This window comes from Phyllostomus discolor, chromosome 1 (genome assembly GCF_004126475.2).
Source record: "Phyllostomus discolor isolate MPI-MPIP mPhyDis1 chromosome 1, mPhyDis1.pri.v3, whole genome shotgun sequence".
Lineage (NCBI taxonomy): Eukaryota > Metazoa > Chordata > Mammalia > Chiroptera > Phyllostomidae > Phyllostomus > Phyllostomus discolor.
The window spans coordinates 210086638-210112606 of record NC_040903.2 but is presented as its reverse complement, the minus strand read 5'-3'; the positions used below and the strand labels follow the sequence as shown (position 1 = coordinate 210112606).

General features: G+C 52.0%; 1 protein-coding gene across 2 annotated transcripts in view; it reads right to left on the bottom strand.

Annotated features, from left to right (window-relative positions):
* Positions 1-13753: 13753 nt before the first annotated feature.
* GOLGA5 (golgin A5) overlaps positions 13754-25969 on the bottom strand; it is a 36233-nt gene continuing 24017 nt past the window's right edge. Inside the window, exons 10-13 of one of the 2 annotated variants that reach the window (XM_028506921.2) lie at positions 24217-24442; positions 19882-19987; positions 15531-15594; positions 13754-14246 (exon numbers count right to left, since the gene is read on the bottom strand). In XM_028506921.2, coding sequence (XP_028362722.1) covers positions 14166-14246; positions 15531-15594; positions 19882-19987; positions 24217-24442 — 477 coding nt within the window. In that variant the 3' untranslated portion in view covers positions 13754-14165. Of the gene's footprint in view, positions 14247-15530; positions 15595-19305; positions 19436-19881; positions 19988-24216; positions 24443-25969 lie in introns of those variants that run through there. The other variant, XM_036013407.1, reaches the window with a different exon arrangement.

Genomic DNA, 25969 nt, shown 5'->3' with positions numbered 1-25969 from the left:
TGCAGGATGATGCTCCAACCACCTGAGCCACACCGGCCAGGGGCGGGGGGACTTCATTTTTATGAGCAGTTTTAGGTTCAGAGAAAATCGAGCTGAAGGTACAGGGATTGCCCACATGTCCCCAGCCCCATACACTGCCACGCCCACTGTCAATACCCCTGCCCCCACACTGATCTGCTATAACCAATGAACCTATATTGGCACATCATCACCCAAAGTCCACAGTTCACACAGGGTTCGCTCTTGGCATTGTGCATGCTAAGGTTTGGATGAATTTATAATGAATGTACCCACCATTATAGTACCACACAGAGCAGTTTCACTGTCCTAAAAAGCTTTATTTATTTTTTTAAACAAGAATCAAAATCGTATATTTATTGCTAGCATTTGTGCTTTTTTAAAAAGTGGCGGAGAGAGCACCTATTTGGATGGGGCTGTATCTGTATAATACAGCTCTTGGAAAGGACCCTGAGAAACCCAGGGCCGATGGCTGGCTACCCGCGTCACCCTCGGGTGGGGGAGGCGGGATCTGGGCGGATGGGGTCAGGGTGCAAGGAAGACCGCCACAGTCTGCCTCTTCGCATATATTGACATTAGAGCCCTGCGGAAGCCTTACCTATTCAAAAACGTAAACGATTCCTTTTTGCATTTTATTGTAACTCAGAGAGTTCCAATACGCCCCACCCAGGCTTCTCACGTTGACTCTCTGGCCTGCACACTGCCCCCTGAAGGTGGGGCCGCTCAGGTTCAAGGTGGCGTGTGGTCTCCACACGCAGCGGGTGGCGGGGCCACACCCCCTCCCGGGGCTGCTGCCCCGTCTGGCCCGCCGCCCGCCGGCTGTGCCCAGACCAGGCCCAGGGCTCCATCTGCCAACCAGACGTGCAAGCTGCTCACCCTCCTCCTGCCAACGGAGCATCCTAATTACACAATAAATACTAATTGCCCGTGACTAGAATCTTCCACAGTCGTAGACATTAACCAAAGGCTCGCTTAACGAGCCTCACCGTTAATTATCTGTGTCCTCTGCTCCAAATTTAATCAAGCCTTGGCAGGAAGTACCCACTGACAGAAGATGAGCGAGGAAACGGAGTGTGCAGAGATGCCCTCTTCTCGCCAGGGGGCCTGGCAAAGCTGCTGCAGGCCTCCCTTCCAAGACCGCGGGTTTCCCCAGTGAGCAGAGGGAGACACCGGGGGAGGGGGCCTGCGCTCACCCGGCGCCTGCAGGGTGCCGGGCAGAAGACACACAGACACAGTTGCGTGCATCCTGTAGTTGAATCCTAGCGGGTGCCACGGGAGCTCGGTCCCCACTTTACAGAGGAGGAGACAGAGGCTCCGAGAGGACCAGTGACTTGCCAGGGGACCGGCAGAGCCAGGTCTGTCTGAGAGGCTGGCCCGTACATTTCCGCTATTCGTTGCTGGAGGAGTGGTCTTCCTGATATTTTTCACTCTAACCTTGAACTTGTGTAGTTCCCCTCCACCCCCTGCAAAGCATTTCTAAGTAATACTTCACTTTAGTCTCCCATTTGTTTATTAAGAAAACAAAAAGCTGAACCATCTGGAGCCAAGAGAAATGGTGATGTACTAACAGCCCCACACTGGCCCCAGGGTCAGATGTGCCTGGTTGCAGCCCCAGCTCCTCCTTCTGGGGTTCCCTAAGCTACTTGAATCTAAGGCTTGATTGCTGTGTTAGTTAGGATAGGTGATGCTAGCTGCTACGACAAATAGCTTCCAACCCTCAGTGGCTTAGCAGAATAAGGCTTTATTCTGAGGCAGGAGATAGAGCAGGAAATCCTGAGACAGGGCAGCCCATCAGTCAGCATCCTGATTGCCAAGAAGCGCCTCTGACATCTGATAATAATGAGCATTGTGGTTCCCTCCCCAAGTGGGCAATCAAGGAAGATTGCGGGAAATAGCATGTGTGGATGCTTAAGTAAAAACCCTATAAAGCCTGTAACAGCTCCATAGAGGAGAGCCACGCCCTGGCCGGAGGTGGGCCGCTCCCGTGTCTTGGGATGATGGAGCTGAGACACCCAAGGCTGAAGCTGCTGTCCCTTTGGTTTGTGGAAGAAACGAGGATTTTGTGAGTTGGGATTATTTTGATTTTGGAATTTGTAAGATACATGTTTACTTTGGAGTTAAATGTTTTAGTGTACCTTTCGTTATGACGGCATTTCTGCACATAATTCTTAACTGGTACAATTCAATTCTTGACACTTTCTGTGTGATTAGAGTCCCTATTCCTTTTTCTCTTTTTCCTCTCATCTCCTGAGGATGAGGCCAATGGCCGGGGGTAGGGAAGGGACTAGCCACCAAGGGCAAAGAAAGAGATGTCTCGGAACTCTGGAGATGACTCGTAGCCGACTGTGACGATGGGCTTGCTGCCGGGTGGTCCTTCACCTTGGCTGGCCGTGTTAAAGCTGCAAATACAGCGGACCGTGACACTCCTCTCTAGCTGGGTGGGGCTTGTCCTGCCTTTTGGCCTGACCATGTCAGTGGCAGGAAGCTAGGGGGCCGTCTTGGGATTCGGGCTGTAATTAAGTGGGTCCTGATTGTCAGAGTCCCCTTATTTCCCTGGATATTTTGATGGTCAGTACGGGCTGTGGTGGGTGTTCCTGACTTTGGTTTCTCAGAGGATTTGTCACTCTGATGCCAGAAACTTTCTCTCGCTCATCTTGGTCTGTGCGGCCCGTTTAATTCATTGTTTGCTGCCGACCGCCGAGAGCCTGGCCCGTCTCCCTCTGCAGCAGATTCTCGTTTGCCCAAAGCGAGCGGCGAGCCTCGGGCGGCCTGCTGCAGGACAGAGGCCCAGGGACTGGGCTCCTTCCCTCTGTGCAGGGGTCGTGCCCTTCCGACAGAAGTCAGGGGGCCTGCTAACTTACATGGGGGAAAAGACATGATGATTGTCTTTATTCTCTAACTAAAATGTAGCGTTTTTCTTTCATGATGAGCAGAGACAACGACCCAGTTTTTCTTTTTAGATATTTTTTTTACCGCAGTATTGTATTATTTTTATTTATTTATTTATTTTTTAGAGAGGGAAGGGATGGGGAAAGAGAGAGAGAGAGAAACATCAATGTGCGGTTGCTGGGGGTCATGGCCTGCAACCCAGGCATGTGCCATGACTGGGAATCGAACCTGCAATGCTTTGGTTCGCAGCCCGCACTCAATCCACTGAGCTGCGCCAGCCAGGGTTACGACCCGGTTTTATGCCTGTGAATTTGTGGCCCACGGAAGTCGAGGGTATTTTTATGCCCCGTGACAGCTGTCGCAGACGTCCTGAGTTACTGGCACTCACTCGTGACTTTGAAACTGGCGGTGTTAAACCTGCCACTGTATCGCATGTGGTCAAAGGCCTTCTGTCTGCAGACGTGCGGCTCAAAGGAGCCGGCCTGTTTGTTACTGCTGAACAACTGTGTACTTAATAGTCGTTCAGCTGAAAAGTGGTGGCGTTTCGTGCTCCCCCGTGGGTGAGCTAGCCCTCTGCCTTGTTTCCCAGCATCCCTGCTGATGACTGTTTGTTGATCAGTGCAAGGAAGTGAGTCAAACCCCAGGGCAATGCTGCTTGCTCCTGACACCTGCTCTGAGCCTCTAGGAATAAAGCGCTCAGGTGTGAGGCAGCGGGGATGGGGGCCACCACCTGGGGCCCCCCCGGCTTACAGAGCTGTTCGCTGGAACAGAGAGCTTCTTCGCGGCTGTGAGGGGGTTGCACTGTCCTCCTGGGGCTCCCCCTGGTGGCTGCGGTAGGTACTGACCAGAGAAGCTTGTGGGCCTAGGTCTCCCTCCCCTCTGCTCTCTGATGGTGCTGCACACGCTACAAACTGTGGGAACACCGACAGTATTCACTTAGTTCCTCTTTTGCTGAGCCGTCCTGTTCAAGTGACCTGATTTCATAAAACATGTTCAAATAATAAACATGCAAAATGTTCTTCCGGACGGCATGCTGTATGCAGCCTGACCAGTAACCAAAGGCACAGTAAACCGGCGAGATGTCCTGCTCCCCGCCGCACTCACAGAGCTGCTCCCTCTAATTCCGACACTCCCTGCTGGTGAGGCTGCCCTGAGCATCGACCCACTTCTAGTGGCGGCTAACGTGGCGCTGTCTTCGGTCTGGAGGGCAATGAGGAGATTTCAAGGAGCGGCTGGAAAGTCTCTCTACCCTTTGACCCCGGGATTGCACCCAGGAGGTATCCTGAGGCGCTCGTCCTCAATGTTATGTAAACACACACACAGAGCTTCTCATTGCAGCTATTTTCAGTGGTGAGAGGTTCTTTCTCTGCAAAATAGCCCGTATTAATGGGATAGCTAACTTGTGGTCCAGTCCCTTGGTGGAAGTGTTGTGAAGCAAGTTAGAATGGCGATTAGCAACTTTAAAAACTGTACAGGAAGTCCTAAGATCGGGATCTTAGTTTCCAGTGTCATTGTCCATTAAAAGGAACCAGGGGGCTCCTTGCAGAAACGGCTGATCCTGGGTCCAGGGCTGGGCAAGTTGCGGGCAGACTGGGACGTCGTGGTGTGCTGCAAAGCAAGGACCTGCCCCAGGGTGGATGGGGAGGGGCAAAAAGCACAGAGGGGGTGGCTGCGAGGGTTTCCTGCTGGACAAACTGGGATGATTCAAGTATCGACAAGAATAATGGCGATGGTGGGTTTTAACATCTTGAATTTTACAAAAGAGAATTCATAACTACACAGTGATGGCATTTTGTTTTTAAAGAGTGGAGGGAAAGAAAAAGGCCAGCTAACAAGGGTCGAGGAAGGGAAGACAGAACTAGAAAATCACCATGTTGTAACTACCAACGCTTAATAATCCAGGCAAGGATCGCCAGTGCATTCTGAAAACCACTGAAATTTTGCTGGGAAACGGGATGTTTGCATGGTCTCAAGGCATTATCCCACTAACATTTATTAACAGAAAAGGGGGGAAATGTACCTTTATGATGGAGATATCTGTCAGGAACCATTTTAGACAGGTGATCCAACTTAGCATCACAGACGCGTGATGTGTAAAGTGACCCACCATCACTTATACAGTATTCTTCCCCCAAATACTAACCCTGAATCTAGTCAATAGGAATCAGGCAAATACACACTGGGTGGGGCGGGAGGCCCTTCTACAAGATAACTGGTCTATACTCTTAAAGATGTCAGTGCGTGAAGGACTGAAAGGACGGGGAGGGCTGTTGCCGATCGAAGGGACCGTGGAGACGGGATAACCCAGTGCAACCTTCGACTGGGTCTTTAATGCTGGGTCAGAAAAAACTTTAAAGCAGCTCACAAAGAACATTTTTTTGGCTGTTAGAAAAATGTGACTATGACTGGATCTTAGGTAACATTCTTGCACAATGTTAAACTTATGGGATGTGTTTGTGGGGCAGGTGTTACATAGGAGGCTGCCTCTCTCCCTGCATCCGCAGCTGCAGTATCCTGGGAGGCAGTGTCCTGAGGTCTGCGATTCCCTTGGGGTCATTCAGAAGAAGAGAGAGGACAGCTGGGGCGAAGCATCACCAACGAGGGCATGTAGGGGAAGGGCATAGGGATACGTGTGCTGTCTTTTCAGCTTCTTCGTGAGCCCACGATTTTCATGTCTGTTTTCATAGACATTGATTGGCAAGATTACAGGGGAGGCATTCGTTACAATGCTGCTGGATATGGCCAGGCCGTCAAGGCGGGGTCTAAAGCTGCGCACCCTTGGAATACACGAGCACACGTGAGCGGAGTGGGTGGCTGTGGTTTCCAACGTCAGCGTCCGTCCCGCCTTTTCGGCTAGCGGCACCCTTACTTTCTTCGCGCTCACCTCTCCCTCTTTTGGTTCGAGAGGTCTGGATGTGAGCACACGAGCCCCAGCCATCTGTCCCCAGGAATTGGTGGCCGTATGTCTTCTGGTAGTCCACCCGGAGCCAGAGTGACATCAGCCTCAGGGCTTTTGCTGGACCCATGGGGAAAAGACAGTACTCCTCTCTTTTTTTATAATTTTGTTTTTATTTTTATTTTTAAAATTTATTTAATTTTAGACAGAGGGGAAAGGAGGGAGAAAGAGAGGGAGAGAAACATCAATGTGTGGTTGCCTCTCATGTGCCCCCTACTGGGGACCCTGCCCACAACCCAGGCATGTGCCCTGACTGGGAATCGAACCAGAGACCCTTTGGTTTGCAGGCTGGCGCTCAGTCCACTGAGCCACACCAGCCAGGGCTATAATTCCGTTTTTAAATTGAACTATCGGTGTGACATTGGTTAATGGCATTATGTGAGTGTGAAGTGCACAGCTCTACGAATCAGCATCCATGTATCCCCCACCCGAAGTCTAGCCCCCTTCCGTCACCACAGGTATCTGACTCCCTTCTCCCTCCTCCACCTCTCCCTGCCCGCTTCCCAGCTCTGGTAGCCACCGTGCTGTTGTCTGCGTCTGTGAGTTTGTCTGTTTTGTTTGTTGCTTTTTGTTTCACGTCACACATATGGGTGAAATCATATGGTTCTTGTCCTTTTCTGTATGACTTTTCTCACTTAGCGTGGTACTTGGAAGAGCCCTCTGCGTTGTCACCAACGGCAGTATTTCCTCTCGTCTCCTGGCTGAGTAGTGTTCCATTGTGGACATACACCACACCTTCTTCATCCGGCCCTCTATCGAGGGGACCGGTATCTCCGAGTTTGGTTATCTCCGTGTCTTAACTGCTGGGAATAATGCTGCAATGAACGCAGGGGCACGCGTATCTTTACGAACAAGTGTTTCCAATTTTTCGGGTAGACAGCCAGAGAGGGATTGATTGCTGGGTCCTATGGAAGCTCCAGGCTTAATTTCTTTGAGAAATTTCCATACAGTTTCCCAGAGTGGCCGGAAGTGCTCTTCCCCCACCCACCCCTCTCCAGAGGCTGCCACGCTGATCAGATGTGAGCTGCAGCGCAGTGGTCACCTGGGTTTGGAGGGGAGCTGCCTGTGAGTCACGCTGACCCAGGAGAGCCGCGAAGCAAGGAGAGAGATGCCCGTGTAGTGTTTGACTGTCAGTCTATCAAGGAGGATACTTTTTTCCTCTCATAATATTACTCTCATAATAAAAAAACCCCACAAGTGATTTAAACATTTTTAGGTCTTTACTTTATGGCTAAAATAAAGCAAGCCCCCCTCCGCTACACTGTCTGCAGACAAGCGTGCCGCTGCCTGCGTGGCGGATGGAGCGTCCGCTCCGGGAGCTGGAAGAAGCCGGTCGGAGGGCAGCAGGGACGCTCATCTGCTTCCTCTTACGCTGATAGAAAACAATTAGCGCTCGTCGGAACCGACCCAGCTTGGCTCTGGGACGAAACGTCGTCATTTGCAACAAATGTGGCAGGTTTTGTCCAGCGGCTGGAAGCTCCTGGGGGGCTGCAGCCGAGACGGGAACAGAAGAGTTGGTGCCAGACAGGCCTGCTGAGCTGACCCGTTCAGCGACCGTGCAGTTCAAGCCCACGGTCACATGGAAGCACACAGAAAACACGTTTGGCCTCATTTTTACAGCTCGTTGGAGGACTCGATGGGTCACCAAACTTGTTTGCTTCTCTGTGAAACTATGGAACCGAGTACGAGGGGCTCCTCCCGTCACACCAACTGACCAGACCACATCTGTCGTCAACACAAGCAAACGGAACTCAGAGCGCCCCCACCCCCGGCCCAGATTAGGGTTTTCAAGCTTGGTGCGGCCAAGGAGAAGGTGTCCTCCGGGGCGCCTCCGTGGGGGAGGTTCGGGGGCTTCCCCCAGGGTCTGCGTTGTGTTGGGTGATCGGGACGGGCATCAACAACTGGGGGCCAGCTCCGGGTTGGACGCTGTTGGGACGTAGGGACCATGTGGGGACTGAGCCCCTCAGTGATTGGTGCAGGAGAAGAGGGCCTTGAGTTGCTATTGGTGCAGCAGCAGCCGTCGCCCAGAAGGAGGCGGTGCTTGTCGGGACGGGGGTGTTGCGTCATTTTCGTGCTCGCGAGAGCAGCCTCGGGACGCCCTGCGCTGAGCGTTGCCTACGTTCCGCTGGGGACAGGGCGGGCTGTCCGCGGGGCTGGTTTCTGCTTCCCCAGTCCATTCAACTTTACAGCAAACATGCCGCCCGATAAAAACTAGCATTTGCATACATGTCCAGCTCAGAAAATGCTGCTGCTTCTTCTTCGTCTTTTTAATCTGTGGGTAAACTTTGTGATCTGTTCCAGCTTCTCCCCTCTTGAAGGTCGGAGGTGTTCAGCAGCTCGCCCGGCGCAGCCGGTTGAGGAAGCCAGACAGGCAGCAGCAGCAGCAGCAGCCCGAGTGTGCGCTTCTGTGTCCTCACACATCGCTGTTGCGCGTTGGGCCTAGTTTTGACATTGTGGATTCCAGAGATTTGCCTTGAGCACTTCATACGTGCCTGGCACCCTTCCAGGCTTGAAGATGCCCAGTGATGAGATGGCTAGTAGATGCTTAGAGTCCAGCTGGAGTGATGGAAAGGGAAGAGGCATTCAATTCAGCATAAGAGTCATGACTAGGGACCGCCCTGAGCTATGGGAGCTCGTCACGGGGGAGAGACTCCCCATTCGTGGTCTTTGCAAGGCTGACATCAGCGGGCCAGGACGTAAAGCCCTCCCACAGGAAGGGGCAGGGGATAACTGGAAAGGGAGAGCCCAGCACAGTACAGGGGTCTGGAGTGGAGATAAGGTGGGGGTGCCGCTCGAAGCTCTTGGGGTCGTGAGGGCCAGATCCCGTGTGACCACATCCCACCTCCCTTGTTCGCACAGAGGCTCCCCCGGGCGGGAACTAGGTCTCTGCCTTCTCATTCCAGCCCAGGGTTTCTCACCTTCTCCCCCATCATCACTACCCCGCCCCGGCCCTCATAAAACCTTCATGCCGCAGATTTACTGTTAGGTACTGCACGGACGTCTGGACTTTACCCATGAAACAGTACGGTACCCGTCCCTCCCTAAGATCCAGTGTCCACCCATGGCTCCTGACGGGCCTGTGAGACAGCATGCTGTAGCCATGGTCACATTTAAGGTTTTAATCAATTCTTCCATTCAGTCGACTTAAACCACGCGATTGTGAGCAAAAGCTAGCTGCTAGTTCCCGATGAGTGTACACGCGGAAACCTTACTACTTGATGCACACGCAGCTTCACTAGCACGGCAAGGCGAGGAGCCTTGCGGGGCTAACGGAAACTAATTGGATCTGGGTGCTGCTTTGCAGAACGTTCAGAGATGGAATCCAAGTCTCTTGCTCTCAGGAGTCCTTCCCACCGTAAGGCAGCCTCGCCTGACCGTTGGGAGCAGCCATTAAGCAAGATTGAACTTCCCTGGTGACTCAAGGTCACACTGTGAACGTTGAGGGCCAGCAACATCGGCCACCTTCTGCTTTTTTTATTTTATATTCTGTGGCTTTTTTTCCCCTCTCTGGGGAGATCCCAGCAAGCTGCCAGGCTCAGCCTCCCGACGGCCCATGTCCTGGGCAGTTCCAGTGTCTTTTCTCGGCTCTGGTTTTAGGGCCAGATGCGCTCCACACTGAGTGGGGGCTGGAAACGCTCCAGAGGGGCTGAGAGAGCGCTTAGTGCTTTGTCTGACTCTGTCCATGAAGTTTGATGAGTGTCGCCCGAAGGCCATCGTGTGCCAGGCGCTGGTCCGGGCCCTGAGGGTGTAACAGTGGATTCCAAACTACTGTCCTTGTCCTCAGGAGGTCAGAAATGACCAGAGACGCTGGAGTGGACGGGCTCTGACAGCAGGAGGACGGGAGCGCCGTGCAGGGCTGAGGCAGGTTGCTCAAAGGTGGGGCGTCTACCTGCAGACACGAAGGGCTCTACCCTTGGGTTTCACTTTCCGTGTGTCCGAGACTTGAACAAAGACAAGGAGTTACCTGCGAACGTGGGGACCGAGAGGTTATGGGGGAGTGCACGAATTCACTGGTTTGGTATTCTTCGTGATTACACAGGCAAATTACCATCTCGGGTTCGGCCTGGCCTCGCCTCATCACAATGTATTCTACATGATGTAGCACTTGCAGGGGGAACAGCCTCTGCATTTATTCTGAAACACAGGTTTTCCTTATTTATTTAAAGAAGGTAGCAGGTCATTCAGGGGCAGAGAGCGTGACTGAGGAGAAACAAAGGGGGATTTCAGATTCACGCCCCTCATGCTGGCCGCCAGGTCCCCGCCCTCTCTGTTCCAGCCATGCCAGCCTGCTTGCCTTGCTGTTCCCTGAGCCTGCCAAGCATGTGCCCCCTTCAGAGGCTCCGCGCTCGTTTCACCTACGGCCTAGAAAGCCCAGCCCGTCCGTGTCTTGCAGGGCTCGTTGCTGCATGCGGGTCCTGCACAATTGTCACCTCTGCGGACAGGGCTTTCCTGCCTTCCTCCCGTCCTGTCTCTCCATACCCACGGTCTCATCTGATTCTAGCCATTGCACCCGACGCTAAGGGCCACGCTTCCAGTCTGTCTCCCCATAAAGGTGTCCCCAAACCGAACTTGAGGTCCTGGGGGCAGGGACTGGCCGTTCACCACGCTCTCCCCCGGCCTGGGGAGCGGCCGGTGCCCAGGGCCGCGTCATCTGGACCACTCTGTAGCCTTGTTACGACTTGAAGTTGTTTCGCCACTTTTTTCTTTGAGACGTCTTCTGTAAGGCCTCTGTGTGCAGCACACTCGACCCTCCAATGTTCTTACAGAAGAAAGACTCACTCACTCTGAGGTGTTGGAGTCTGTCCATGGAAGTCCTGAATCATTTCAGCCACTCTCGCTCGGGAAAGTTCATGGGAATACCGGTCTCCACGTGCTCAGAATAACCACTCAGACATTTTCTCTGCCATCTCTTCCTTTTGACCAACTGCAGCCTCAAAGGCTTAGGCCATCCGTCCCTGATGATCCTCTGGCTCTGCTGGTTCCTGCCTTCTATTCCCTCCCGACCAAGATGCCCACACTGGTCCTTCCCAAGACAGCCGGCCTCCTGCAGTGGGTGGCCTCCTGCAGTGGGCGGTCACAGCTCACGAGGCACACCTGGGCAGTTTCTGCCCCTGCAGGGCGAGCTGGACGGAAGCCTTCCTAAATCCCGGCCAGGGCTCCTTCTCCCCCGTCGTCCGCAGCACGGGCAGGCTGTGCCTCACTCCACAGGCTGGCCAAGCCCCAGCTCTGCCTTCAAGGTTTCTGGGCTACAGCTGCCATCGTGAAATGGTTTCAAACTTTATTCCCAGGCTGCTTCAGCCCAATCAGCAGCACAGAACGGTGGGTGTAGAAGCAGAAACTGGGAAGAGCTGCCTTATCCACGGGGCGAGGCCTTGGAAACGTTGGAGAGCTGGATGTGACCAGATCTGCACCCAGGATTAGAAAAAGCGGTCCTGGCCCTGGCTGGCGTAGCTCAGTGGATTGAGTGCGGGCTGCGAACCAAAGCCATCGCAGGTTCGATTCCCAGCCAGGGCACATGCCTGGGTTGCAGGCCATGACCCCCAGCAACTGCACATTGATGTTTCTCTCTCTCTTTCTCCTTGCCTAAAAATAAATAAATAAAATCTTTAGAAAAAGCAGTCCTGATATAGAAGAGCGGCTCCCAGTGATGTCCTTAAGCTCCTCTTCTTCAGAAGTTGACTCCGTTCAGTGTACTTCATCCTTGGAAGCCTCATCCCCGTTCTCCCCAAGATCGGGACCCTCCTCCCCCTCCCCCTCTGCTGGAGCCAGGGGTGCTTTTCCGTCCAGATGGCTTGGGCAGAGCTGCAGCCAGGCCCCTCCGACCCGCCAGACGGCCTGCCCCAGGCTGCTTTAAGACGCCAGGCAGCAGCGTCTCAGCCAGCTGCGTTGTCCCGGCACGGCCCGCGATGCGAGAGTGTTCGCTGCCAGAGAGGCCCGCGCCTCCGGGCTGTCAAAGCAGATCGCTGTCCCTTGGTCTGTGAATGTATTTACCTCTTTGGGACCAGACGTACTGGTCACCCCTCACTTCTGTGAGGGGCACTGAAGGTGTCCACCACCTGCTGTCGCCGTCCCGTGAACCCCCTTCTCCCACCGGGGCGCACGTGTGCCTGCAGTACGGCCGGTTTCTCTTGGTTCGTGGGAGTTTCTTCCATCTAGTTGGAGGGAACACGGGGCAGCAAGGGGGGGCTAGGGCTGGCGCTCGGGGGTCTCCCGCAGACCGGCTGAGAATAAGCGCGAGCATGCGGGGACACAGCGTGGCAGCTAGTGTGATCGTCTGGTGTTTAAGCGGACACATGCAGAACGGTACAAGAGCTCTGATAATGTGTGTGTATGTGCGCACACACATTAAACTGTCTTTAAGGGAATACACTGATCCAGAAGAGAAAGGATTCGGCTCTCACGCAATCCTTTCAGTCAGCTCACGAAGGCTTCATTCAGATGGCTCCCGTGGGTGGGAGCACCGTAAACGTCCCCCCCAGTGTGTCAGGGGCAGCCAGGATACTGAAACTGAAAATTACAGACTTCAGTGACGGCTGAAAAATAACCTCGGAAACACTCTGTCAAACCGTTGCCAGAGCCAAGAACGTGTACGAACTGAAGAGAAGATTTAGTGCCGTCCCGACAAAAGCCAGGGCCTGCAGCGACAGGAAGTCTGGGCGCACGATGACGGAGCACGTGCTGTTTTCCGTTTTAAGTCCGTAACCTGGTTCTAATCATTTTCCAGAGATGTTTCCAAACGAGAAGGGCGGGGGGGAGGGGGGAACCTTTGAAAGACATTAACAAGACCGCACTCTTTGCTCCGTCTGAGGTCAGGCCCGACCTCGCAGCTCGGGCCCGAGAGGCCGCACACCCGAGGGGGAGCTGCGATGTGAGCCCTGCAGACGTGTCTAGACCCGCCCGCGGCACCGCGGACCCACTTTAGACGCTGCGGCGCTCTCTGCCTTTCCCATTCACGAGAAGTTGAAAAAAGCCCAGACACACCTAGGATGGACTTTAAAACTCAACTTTCTTACGAAAAATAAGGAACGTGGACGTCTACCTACCAGTGTACCCAAACTTCTGGGCGCCTTACAATTCAAGTCACAGGCCAACAGACGTCAGAGCGGAGGTGTCCCTGGGAGCGGACGCTGGGGCCAGGCCGCTCCAGAGACACTCCCGGCACGGAGGGCTCTGCCCATGTGCAGCCCGAGCCCTACGTGCAGGGTGGGGCGAACGTGGGTTTCCAGTTGCTTGTGAGTGCGCAAAACACGGAGTGTATTCTTGTAGTGGTTCTCAATTGCTGTATCGTGTTCCTGACGAGCAGCTGTCACCCTGCTTCCCCCACCCTGCATGTTAATTACGTGAAGAGAGACCCCAGAACGCAGGGGACAGGACAGGAACTCAGACGTGTAGGAAAAGGAAAGCTAAAACCCACGTCGTATCGGACTTAACGCAAACAGAATGTCTCTCAGCAAAGGGTGACTCCGCACCAGAGGGTTTTAAGCAAGCGAAGGCTGCCGGAACAGATTCGGAGCCCAAATGTGACGGGCACGGGCACGGGGCGTCTGTGCTGCGGACTGGAGGCCCAGGCTGGAGAGGGGGCAGAAGGCAGAGGAAGACAGTGGGCGAGTGAGTGACGGAGACTCGGAGGGAGGCAGCGTGGTGGGCAAGGCCGGGCAGCCTGCCAAGAACCGGCTGCAGGTGACGTCAGCTGCCGCTGCCTGGCTCTCGTCTGGCCAGATAACTGGAAGGGTCTTATTTAATGGGACTGAAAAAGATTTTTAAAAAGAAAAATGCACAGTACACTTTATTTATGTTCATAAAAAGGGTTATACCAATCAGGCCTTTAACAGGTAAAAATGTAAATCTATTTGCAAAGTTAAACATAGGAAAGTACAAAAGCAGACCGAATTATCAAAAAGCAAACATTTTATTTATATTACTAAATACAATTAATTTCCCTGATTTTCACCCATAACGAGTGTCACCTAACATACAGGCCGGTCTGCACAGAGGTGAGCGACCCCGTGTCTCCATGTGCATGCACACATGCGTGTGCACACACACACGCACTGAGCCACCGGCCTTGGAACAGCGGCGCTGACCTCATCACACTGTCTCTCTTAGAAACTCTTACCATTGGAAGGAAATCAGAGGCAGATTTGATTAAAGTAGCAGAGTCCTTGTGTAATAACTTAAAAAGTTAAAAGCCTGTAGTGATAGAACAATCTTGCGCACCCTCTTCGGGGACTTGAGCACTTGACCTTTGTGCGGACCCACGTCCGGGACGCGGCGACCCGTCTCTGCGACGGCGGGACTCGGCTCACTTGCCGTGGGGCTGGTCGTGGTGCATTTCCGGCGTGTACGTCAGCAGGACGATCATGACCCAGAGGTGGAGCAGAGCCTGAGGCGGGAAAGAACAGGCTGTGGATTAGCTGGTGGCTCGGTCCTCGCCACAGGCCCCGAGGGGTGCACGGGGGCGGGAACCGCGTCTGGCTTGTCTTGTGCTCCCGAGGCCAGACCGTGTCTGCTACACCCTGGGGGCTCGGGGACGGTGACTGGGTCACCGATGGAGAAACAACGTACAGTGGACGGTGGGTAGCCGGCACAGTGCCTACACATTGCTCAGCCAGGGGGAGGACGGTCCCCAACTCGCTCCTAACGAGCACACGCACCCAGAGCTGATCGGGTGATCGAAACGCAGAGGAGACGGCGAGGTCAGAACTGCTGGGCATGCACGAGGCGGCTGGAAAGGCTTTTTAAGGACAGTTTATGGTTGGTGTCTGGAGGGGGTCTGGCCACGCTCAGGAGAAGAGGGGATGACACGCTTGGGAGGAATAAGGTGTTCGGTTTCGGAGGTGACCTGGGGCCCAGCGCGGGACCCCCGGGGACACAGTCCCACTGGTCCCCGGTGGGGGTGCGGCAGTGACCGAGGCCCCGCCCCCCAGTGCCTCCCCCTGAGCAGGAAGCAACGCCCCATCTCGCGCTGCGGACAGTGCTGGCTGTCCGTCTTGGCGTCCAGCACCCGGGAAGTCAGCCCGGACACGGGCGCATTCGGAATGCTTTCTGAGGCCATGCGATCTTTTTCCTTCCGTTCTCTCCAGCCCCCTCTCCTTAAAAACGTCTTACTTAAAGGAGTAACTCTACCCTCTAGTGGATCACAGAGAAATTTCTTTCTAAGAATGCTTTTACTTCTCTTGAAGAAAAAAAGCCTGCTTTAATTCGACTCAACCCCTTTCAAGCACCCCGCTCAGAACAGTGCGTGAGGTTTTAGGCTCCCAGGACACACGCAGGGGCATGCCCAGCTATGGTAACCACCTCATTAGAGCAGAGAAGTCCGTCCGAACAACAATAAATCCAGCTTAAGATCTTCTTAGAAAATAAGGCAAAACACATGAAAGCAACTTCACATCAAGTTAGAAATGAAGCTAGTTGTTTTGTATTGTATTTTTATCACAAGGGGGCTTAGGAAGGGAGGTAACTTCTGAAGTTAACTTTGTTGTAGGGAAAGTCTCTGAGCAATTTATATTGTAAACATAACAAATGGTCAACCTCACTTGCATATTTTAAGAAAAAAATAACTTAATTGCCAAAACTGATTGCTATACTCTTAGTCAAAAAAACCAGTAGCTAAAAAAACTAGTGAAAACTCAAACACAGTGTTGTTTCTTTAAACGAGCTCACTCACCATGTATATGATGACAAAGACTCGTGCTATGGGGTATCTTCGGAGGAAAATCCCCAGACGGATGCTGTGGGGGGGGAGGGGTGGAGAGAGGAGAAGAGAGTCAGACTGGTAACACGTCCGGCTGTGGTGATACATAATAATGCTTCCTAACACTTCACTCACTTGTACTAGCTCTGAGGCCACGGCATGAAAGGTTCCTTCACAGCAGACTGTTAAATAATTGCCCGAACGATCACACAGAAACACGGCAGTGCAGACACACACTCGGGTTTGGTGTCAGACAAGCTGGCCCCTCCCCCTCTAAATCATCGTTTCTCCTTCAGGAACTGAAGGAGTTACAAAACGTAAGGCAAGTGTGAAAACACAAACGGGAAAAAGCCTGGTTGGAATTAACCTGCCACCTGCTCACCTGAAAGCTTCTGCACGGACCCCCGGCTCTAGAAGGCACAAAGCTGCAGAAACTCGAGCAAACACTTAAGTGTACACTAAACCTAAATGAAGTGCGAGCAACAATGCATGGTGTGAGGGCCTTGTGACTCACGCCTCTTCCACACCCCCCCCCCCCCAAGACGGACACAGGCACACGCAAATACACCTTTCTTCTCTTTCTGCTTCTTCTGCTGCCATGAGCGAGCACCATGCCTTGCATACAGGTTCTCTAAAAATTATTGTGTAAGCCGAATAAACGAACAGTTATGACAGATGTGCATATTGATTTGGAGATAGTAACTATGGCAACCTAGGTCCACGGCTTCAGGCATCATACTTAGTAAGTCATCCTCCTCATTTCTAACACCACAGCTCTCTTCTGCCACAGAAAGGTTAAGAAAAGATTGCTCTTTAATGCAATACTTCATTGAAACTGTGTTTAATCATAAACACTGAAAGACAAAAGAGTTCAGTAGGATATTTAGACACGAACTTTATCAAGGCTATATATAAACTTAAAACATCTTTTCCTTTAAAAGATAATAAAGACAGCTTCCTAATCTATTATTATTACAACACTTCACAATGGAGTATACACTGCTTGTGGTTAGCACTATTTATGGTTACAGGATGAAAATCATGACGGTGGGGGTTTGGGTTAGATGTGAGGCAGGACTTTGTTTTGTAAGCCCCTCCTTTTCCCTTCAGCGTGGTCCTTGAACATCCATCCGTGTCTGGCGGTTCCTTCTAGCAAGTCTCTTGCTTCATTTATTTTGGTTGCTAAGTACGGAGATCCAACTTTAACTGGGTGATTCAAAATCATGATTTTCCTGTGAGTCATTCTCATCTTGGCCTTGCCGGCAGACAGCTTACACCCAAAGACAGACGAGCTCCTTCCCTGCTCATTCGTTGCTCAAATCCTCCTTCACAGCAGGATGAGGGGCTAGGCACCGAAACCTCCTTCTGTGGTTACGTGGTCTAGGCAGGGCTGTCCACCGGCAGGGCTGTCCACCCGCAGCCTGCAGGCCTCACGCAGCCCAGGATGGCTATAAACGCGGCCCGACACGAAATCGTCAAGTTACTTAAAACCTTTTTTTTTTTTTTTTGCCCTGGCTGGCGTAGCTCAGTGGATTGAGCGCGGGCTGGGAACCAAAGTGTCCCAGGTTCGATTCCCAGTCAGGGTACATGCCTGGGTTGTAGGCCATAACCCCCAGCAACTGCACATTGAAGTTTCTGTCTCTCTCTATCTCCCTCCCTTCCCTCTCTAAAAATAAATAAAATCTTAAAAAAAAACACAAAAAAAAACACCTTTATTTTTCCTGCCCATCAGTTTTCATTAGTGTTTGTGTATTTAAGATGTGGCCCAAGACAACTCTTCTTTCAGGGGGGTGCAGAGATGCCAAAAGGTTGGACAGCCCTGGTAGAGGTTTCCAGGTCTGAAATACACAGCGACCTGCCCGTGCAGAACCTGCCACACCCAGCCCTGCAGCTGTCCACCAGCCCTGCAACTACCAGACTCTGGGTCAGGCCCTGGTCGATCTCCACGTCCGGCCATCTGGCGGAGCGAGGCGAGTGCTCAGCACAGCGCCAGCCCTTGCCAGCGGGCGTGATGCTGCCGAGGGCAGCCACGGCGATGTGGCCGAGAGAGCCTGGAAACAGTTCCTCCCTCCCTTCCTTCCTTCATGCTTTCATTAGCAGGTGCTTGCTGTTTGTTGACTTTAACAAAAAAATCAAGTTGTAAACTTTTATTACAAATTAAAAAACGAGGTTCTTAAAAATCTCAATTTGACCAGACATGAAAGAAACAATTTTTTTTTAGAAATAATATTCTTTTTAAAAAATATTTTATTTATTTATTTTTAGAGAGGGAAGGGAGGGAGATAGAGAGAGAGAGAGAAACATCAATGTGTGGTTGCTGGGGGTCATGGCCTGCAACCCAGGAATGTACCCTGGCTGGGAATTGAACCTGGGACACTTTGGTTCCCAGCCCGTGCTCAATCCACTGAGCTACGCCAGCCAGGGTGAAAGAAACAATTTAAAACAATTTAAAAACCTTTAAAGATATATTGAGCAACACCACGCTTCTTTTTTAAAAAATAGAAAAACCCCACACGTCTGCCACCACCAAAAAGAGGTCTGTAGGTGAACGCAATGGAAACCCCGCGCTGCACAGGTGCTGCAGACAGACAGGTCTAGTCGTCTGTCTGCGGGCGCAGAGGAGCGCTGAAAGGCTGCAGCCCCAGGCTCCTGCAGCCCCAGGCTCCTGCAGCCCCAGGCTCCCGCAGCCCCAGGCTCCCGCAGCCCCAGGCTCCTACAGCCCCAGGCTCCCGGCCACTTCTCGCTGCTGGAATTTCATGTCCGTTTCCCCTCGCTGGACCACTAAACCGGATGAGGGTAGAGATCCTAAGCCGGCATCACTCAGCCCTGCCCCACTCAGCCTCGGGAGCAGACGAATCCTCAGCTGGTGGATCGGCTGCTTTTGTCTCTTGGCCACCTTGTGGTTTAGGGTTTTCTGGGCGTCTGTGTTGGTAACTGAGGTTGCGGTGGTACCGATGTTGAGGCGGCTGCTGACTGTGGGTCTCGTCTCGAGCTTCCTCATCTCCTTCGCTGCCGCCCTCTCTGGGCCGTCTTCGGCGAGAGGGCCCCTGCGGAGCCGCAGTGTGTGGCCCCGATACACACTCTGTCTCACTGGTCTGCCTTGTCCTCCTGCACCCCGGTCGGTCGTCACACCTTCCATGTGCTCTCCCTGCAGGGAACTCTGCGGCAGACGCCCACAGGGCCTCTGCACAGAGTAAGGTAGGGGGGGCCCGGTGCAGCTGGGCTGGGCCTCCGGGAGCACTCTCCAATCCTCATTCTTCCCCCAGTCTCACTGTCCCGTAATTCTGCTGGTAATTGCGTGGAGAACGCCTGCAGCGTGCAGAGCGTCCATAATGCCCACGGTACAGTGCTTACGGTCTGCTGCGTTCCTACCGCCTTGCCCTGCAGCCCCACCAGAGCCCGTGGCGCTGGCTGCCTCCGCCCCTGCCTCCTTCAACCCCGTCGGACTCCGGTCTCTCCATCCCCACACTGCGGGGGTACTTCCCGGGGCTGCTGTCCCGGGGCTGCTGTTCTACTTTACGGCAGCCTGGTGGACAGATACGTCTTTCTTGGTGTCATCCCTGTTGATGAGACCACTTCTGTTTCTTCCACCGAATCACTGTGCTGTTCCCAAAACCTTCCTTGCGATGACCTTCTTGTCCCCGCAGGCAGACGTCACCGATATGAGGCCGCCCAGGCCACCACCCCCTGCACCCCTGCCTGTGTGCCTGGCTCGCCGTCAGCAGCGCCGAGGGGGGCGGCTGCTGGGTCTCGGCCTCGCTGCTCACAATTGCGGTGACGGTGGCTGCGGCGGCTGCTCCCGGCAGTGTGGGTGACGGGGCCGGCTCAGCGGAGGGCTGCTCCGGCTCTCTGGGGTCTGCTCTCTGCTCCTGATCGAACTTTAAAACATTTTCTATACAAGATGCATGTCTGCTAGTATAAACGTTTATTTATAAATACATGTGACAAAAATTATGTATCATTTATGTAATACACAAAACACATTACAATGAGTACTATTCATTAGTAACATCTTTGATTCTAAATCATATGACAGTAATGAGATAAAACATTCAATTCAAATGGATGCATGTGTATGACAGAGACTTTCTCAGTGAAATGTAATGAGTTTCTAAATAGAGTTTATTACAGAAAGAAGAGAAATGGTCAGTGTTAATCATCTTCAATGAAGTGTTTCATGACATTGAAATACCACGGAAGGAAAAAGGTGAATGTCACTTTAAACACGAGCTCCACCGGACAGGACTCACATGGCCGACACCACCGGGAAAAGTTAGGAGAGCGGCCGAGGGCCCCTCGCTCGCCGGTCACCGCCGCCGCTTACCTGAACTGGTCGATGGAACTGGCGGCTTTGCGGACTCGCCCATACATCCCGGCCAGGTTGGTCTCCGTGTCGTTGAAAAGAACGGGGACGTTTCGCAGACGCGTGCCTGGGAAACAAGAAAATAATGAACTGATGTACAGACACCGAAATGAACTTTCTAACACAGTTACAGTTGAATATACCTGTTACAGGTGAAAGACATTCTCAAGGCCAACTTTCTAAGTATTGCAGCCAAAGATAAAATCAGAAAGTAACAGATAAATTTGATTATAAAAGGTTTTAAACTTCCATATCCCCAAAAGTAAAAGCTAGGAAAATTACTTCTCTATGAAATTAGCAACAATTAAAGTTTGTAAACACCAAAGGTCACCACTACTCAGTATTAATGGGCACTGAACTCCCGCCCCAGTAGGAGAGTGGCTGACGCCCGGCCTACAAGGCCGGTGACTCCACCGGCGTCTGCGGCCCCGTCCAACGGCCCGTCCCACCTCCCTGCAGCGTCTGACGGCATCTCCGACTCAGCACGCCAGGGCCAAGGGACTGACTTCCTGCCCCTGCTGCTGACACACTCACCCGCAGCTTGGCCCATCTCAGAACACGACCACTCCATTCTTCCTTCTGCTCACGCCAAAAACCTCGACTCCTCTCTCTCTGCCAGACTCCTTCTGCCAGCAAATGGGTCAGCTCGCCTTTAAAGTAACCCCCCGCAACCCCTGCTCTGGTCGGAGTACCGGCATCTCTCACATGCGTTACTGCAATGGCTCCTCCCTGGTCCCCTGCCGCCACTCTTAGCTCTCTGCAGGCTGTTCCAGACACGGCAGCCAGAGTATCTTGTTAAAATGCAGGTCATGTCAGCCACTGTCCCAAGACCCCCCACCGGCTTCCCCCTTTATTCAGGAGAAATGTCTGTGCGCAGGCCTCACGGCCTCCCCCAAGCCCCTCAGGTCACCTTACCCCACTGCCCCTCACTCAGTCTGCTCCAGCTGCCCGGCCTCCCCGCCGCTCCTGCAGCATGCAGGTCCTGCAGCCCTGCTGCCTCAGGGCCTTTGCACCTGCTTTTTTCTCTACCCGGAACACTGCTCCTGTAGCTCTCCTCACTGCCCACCATCTCACCTCCCACGGGACTTGGTAAAGTGCTATCTTTACAACGAGGTCTTCCCTGACACCTGAAATGGTAGCCACATCTCCACCCCTGGCACCCGGCGCCTCCCTCCTCCGCACACACATGCCCTCCTCGCGTGCTTCCTTCGCTGCCTGGCTCCTCCACCTGCGCTCCTCGCCGGCGGCGACCGCAGCGTGTCAGAGCCACAGGGCGCGGACTCTGGCCTCTTTTGTTGACCACTGTCATCTTTAATGCCTAGAACAGTACTTTGTACTAACTAGGCACTTAGTAATTATTTGCTGATTCGGGCAACAAAAATCAAAAGTCTTCAGGTGTATACCTACTGACCTGGCAATTCCACAGCTAACCATTTATCCTAATAAAAGATGTACAGAAAATATTTTCCTCAGAGCTGCTTATATTACTGACAAAATTGGCAATAATCTAAATTCCCAACTATATGGAATTCATTACACAAATTATGGAATTTCCACAATAGATTCCTATGAAGCAATATATAAGTTATATAAAATATGAAAATGTATTTATATGAAGAGTTAAAAATCAATAAAATGGATACTATAAACATAGGAAAAACTCAAAGGATTTTCTAAGATTAAATCTGTTGAAGTATATATTAAAAATGTTAACATTCTTTTTGAATATGTATCTTGGAAATACAGATTTCTTTATTAAAATGGGCCATTATAGAGCATGGATATACTTATGTGACTATGTTAGTTCTAATATTCATAATGGACTGGAAGGTTCTTCGAGCCACTTTTGCTGTGAGGCCCCTGAGAGTCCCCTCCCCAGAACCACCTGCCTCGTCAGCAACAGCTCCCCACGTGCCCCACGTACAGCAGGGGACTGCTGGGCCCCGTCCCGCACCAGCGACGGGCGGCAGTGGTTCCACTGCCCAGTTCACTAGCGACCGTATCAGTGAGCACACGGCCCGGTCCTCAAGTCTGGAGGGCAGTGGCTATTTCTTTGGATGAAACTTCTTTCCAATAAAAATGGTCTTTCTTTCACTTCTCAACACCGTGTTGGATTAGCAAGATAAGAAATTAAGGTGAAGATGACGGCACAGGCAGATGCGGCTCGCCTCTTTCAACAACCACATGAAAACCACAACTAAAATACAGAACCACCATCACTCAGAACCATCAGAAATCGAGCAGAATGGGAGTCTGACAACTACGCAATTAAAGAAACCGCATCCATCCGACTGGCAGGAGGAACGCAGGCACGGAATGGGCTGGTCCAACACCCATGTGGGTTAAGTTTGGGAGAAATATCTTGGGAGCAAGGAGTCCCAGCCCAGGGTGCCAGTGCCAGGAAGGCAAGTCCCCACAACTTCTGGCTGCAAAAACCAGCAGGGACTGAGTCAGTGGAAGAAACTGCTGGAGCCCCAAGCAGCTCCCCTTGAAGAACCCACACACGGACTCACCTCCCAGACTCACTCCCTCTGAGCTCCAGCACTGGGGTGGCAGCTTGAAGGGCATCAGCGGTGCACAGGAGAGACTGAAGTGTCTGGCATCAAGGTGAGCAGAGGCCATTGTCCCTTTGCTAAACACTCCACTCCACAGAGCTGGTAAACTGGTGCCATATCTGACACTCCAACAACCTGGCTAACACTGACCTGCCTTGGCGATCCCCAGAGACTCTGCCCCGCCCAACTCAGAGGTCTACAGAAGCTGCTTTTCCATAAGACTGGCTGATCTTGGCTCCTAAATCCTACTGAAGAAGCAACAGCTGGCTTCAGTGAGCCCTAATCTTCAGGCAGCCAGATTAGATTCACAGCTTGGCTTCGCCTGGGAATCTCCAAGCCCAGCACAAGTAGCAGCATCTCAGATTGCTCTATAGCTCAGGCAGGGTGCCTGGGCAAAATACAGGTGGGGGCTGACCTTGGACTGCATCACCCAGGAAACTCCAGGGCCAACACACCCAGTGGACGGCTATAGACCAAGGTGGAGCACCACCACCCTGGCCCTGCAAAGCTGATCCTCCACGGAGGACAGAGGGTGGTGGTCAGTGGCCACAGCCAGTCCTTGCAGCTGACTGGCCTGAGTAAATACCTCCCATTGACCTGCCGACAGCAACCAAGGCTCAACTAACTACAAGAGGAGGGTGTTCTCAGAACTCATGAAGGGTGCACCTCGAGTACCAAACTTAGGTGATAGGGGAGGCTGTGCCACTGCCCCTACAGGACACCTACTACATTAGGTCATACCTCCAAGACACAGAGTCCAATCAACTTTACCTAATACACAGAAACAAACACAGGAAAGCTGACAAAATGAGGAGGCAAAGAAATGTGGCCCTAATGAAAGAACAGATCAAAACTCCAGAAAAACAGCTAAACGAAATAGAGATAAGCAATCCATCAGATGCAGAATTCAAAACACTGGTTAGGAGGATGCTCAAGGAACTTAGTGAGGACCTCAGCAGCATAAAAAAGACCCAGTCAGAAACAAAGGATACTCTAACTGAAATAAAGAACAATTTACAGGGAAACAACAGTAAAGTGGATGAAGCCAAGAATTAAATCAATGATTTGAAACATAAGGAAGCAAAAAACCACCACACGGAACAATAAGAAGAAAGAAGAATCCAAAAGACAAGGACAGTGTGAGCAGCCTCTGGGGCAGCTGCCAGCATTCCAACATTCACATCACAGGGCTGGCAGAAGGGGAAGAGAAAGAGCAAGAAACTGGAAATCTACCTGAAAAAAACAGTGAAAGAAAACTTCCTTAATTTGGTGAAGGAAATAGACATGCAAGTCCAGGAAGCACAGAGTCTCAAACAAGATGGATGCAAAGAGGCCCCCCCCAAGACACATCATAACTAAAATGCCAAAGGTTAAAATGTAAAGAGAGAATCTTAAAAGCAGCAAGAGAAAAGCAGTTAGTTATCAGATGGCTGCCCCATGGGAGGAGGGGAGAGGGAGAGTGGGTGAAGAGGTGAGGGGACTAAGAAGTACAAATAGGCAGTTACAGAGTAGCCACGGGGATATAAAGTACAGTATAGGAAGTTGAGCAGCCAAAGAACTTACACACGTGACCCATGACATGAACAATGGTGTGGGGAGTGCCTCAGGGAGCAGGAAGTACTGGGTGCAGGGGGGCAGAGGGGGAAAAATCAGGACAACTGTAATGGCATAATCAATACTATATACTTAAGAAAAGAAATTAAGGCAACGAAACATCCGTTTGAGGTTCTTCTCGTTTTACCTTCACCGGCGTCAACTCCGGACATGTTAATGGAAGGCCCGTTGCTGCCGGCCCCGGCGGCGGCCTTCACCTGCTGCTCCAGGCGCTCCAGCTGGAAGACCAGGGAGTTCTTCTCCGTGCTGAGGCTCTCCAGCATGGTCTGCTTCTGGATGAGCGTCTCCGTCAGCTGGTGCAGTCGGCTTTCCAACTCGGACTGGCTGCTGTTGCTTAAGGTCTTATTGGTGAGCTGAAAGCAACATGTTCACAAAATTATGACATAAGGCCAAAGTCACACAACACAGAGACCGCATTACTGTATCTCCACAGGTAACCTGGCATTCACTGACTTCTCAAGGCTCTAGAATGATTCTTTAATTGTCTACGGAAGTGATTTTCAAACTAAATTAGGGAATCACAGTATCAAATTGGTGATTCACAATCTGCAATTTAAATAGAATAGAGCCCTGGCTGGTGTAGCTCAGTGGACTGAGGGTGGGCCTGTGGACCAAAGGGTTGATGGTTCCATCCCAGTCAGGGCACATGCCTGGGTTGCGGGCCAGGTCCCCAGTAGAGGGTGTGTGAGAGGCAACTACATGTTGGTGTTTCTCTTCCTCTCTTTCTTCTTCCCTTTCCCTCTCCCTAAAATTAAATAAATAAAATCTAAAAAAAAAAAAAAAAAAAAAAAGAAGAACAGGCCCTGGCTGGTGTGGCTCAGTAGATTGAGTGACAGCCTGTAAACCAAAGGGTCGCCAGTTCAATTCCCAGTCAGGGTACATGCCTGGGTTGTGGGACAGGTCCCCATTAAGGGGGTGAGAGGCAACCACACACTGATGTATCCCTCTCTTTCTCCCTCCCTTCCCCTCTCTTTAAAAATAAGTAAAATTGTAAAAAAAAAAAAAAAAAAAAAATAGAATGGGACGTATCAGAGCCCACAGGGTATTATTTTGTGAAAGTTCTGTTTTAGTCCCGTACGTCATGAGAGTGTGTGAGTACTGAGCTGTGATATAAACCGTACTCTTACTGTAACGCTGTGGTCCGAAGTACCCGAAAGCACTGGTCTGTGGGACTCAGTCCAAACTTTCCCCCTGGGCAACTCAACAGTGTGCAAAGACCACTCCCTCCCTCCCTGAGGCCTCATCCCTGCTCTCCGACTTTGGACAAACGGCTGCACCTCTCCGAATCGGTTTCCTCGTGAGCAACAGTGCCTGTTGCACATGGTATTTAGGGACGCGGTAGTAAATGAGAACTCGCCTAGCAGGGTCTGGTTGACAGTGGTCCTTAGTGACTTCCTTCACTCCATCTTCTATTTGCTCCAATCTGCCACCATGTCCCCCACTCAGCTTCCACTCTGCTGCCCACATCTCCTTCCCCATCTGGAGAATTCGTCCCCTTCTCTCACCTGGGCTCTACCTGCCTTTGAAGGCGTCCTTGAAGCCCTGTCCAACTACTCTAGCCCAGGCTGACCTTGGCCTCTCTTAAGAGTCCCAGTAATTGTCTTGTTATTCATCAGTCACTCTGAGAACATTATTTAAAGGAGTCCATTTTGCCTGCTCAACGAAACTGTAAGCTCTGTGAGGGTGAGTGTCACTCCGCATTAACACAGTTTTGACAAGGCCGCCAGATCCATCTATGTTTAAAACCCCAGCCCTGCCATTTCCCAGCCACAGCGTGGGGCAAACTACAAACCGGAGCTTTAGTTTCCCTGCTCAAAGGAGGTGATGACTAAATGAAATCACATATAAAATATTTAACATAGTATCTGCCATATAGTAGG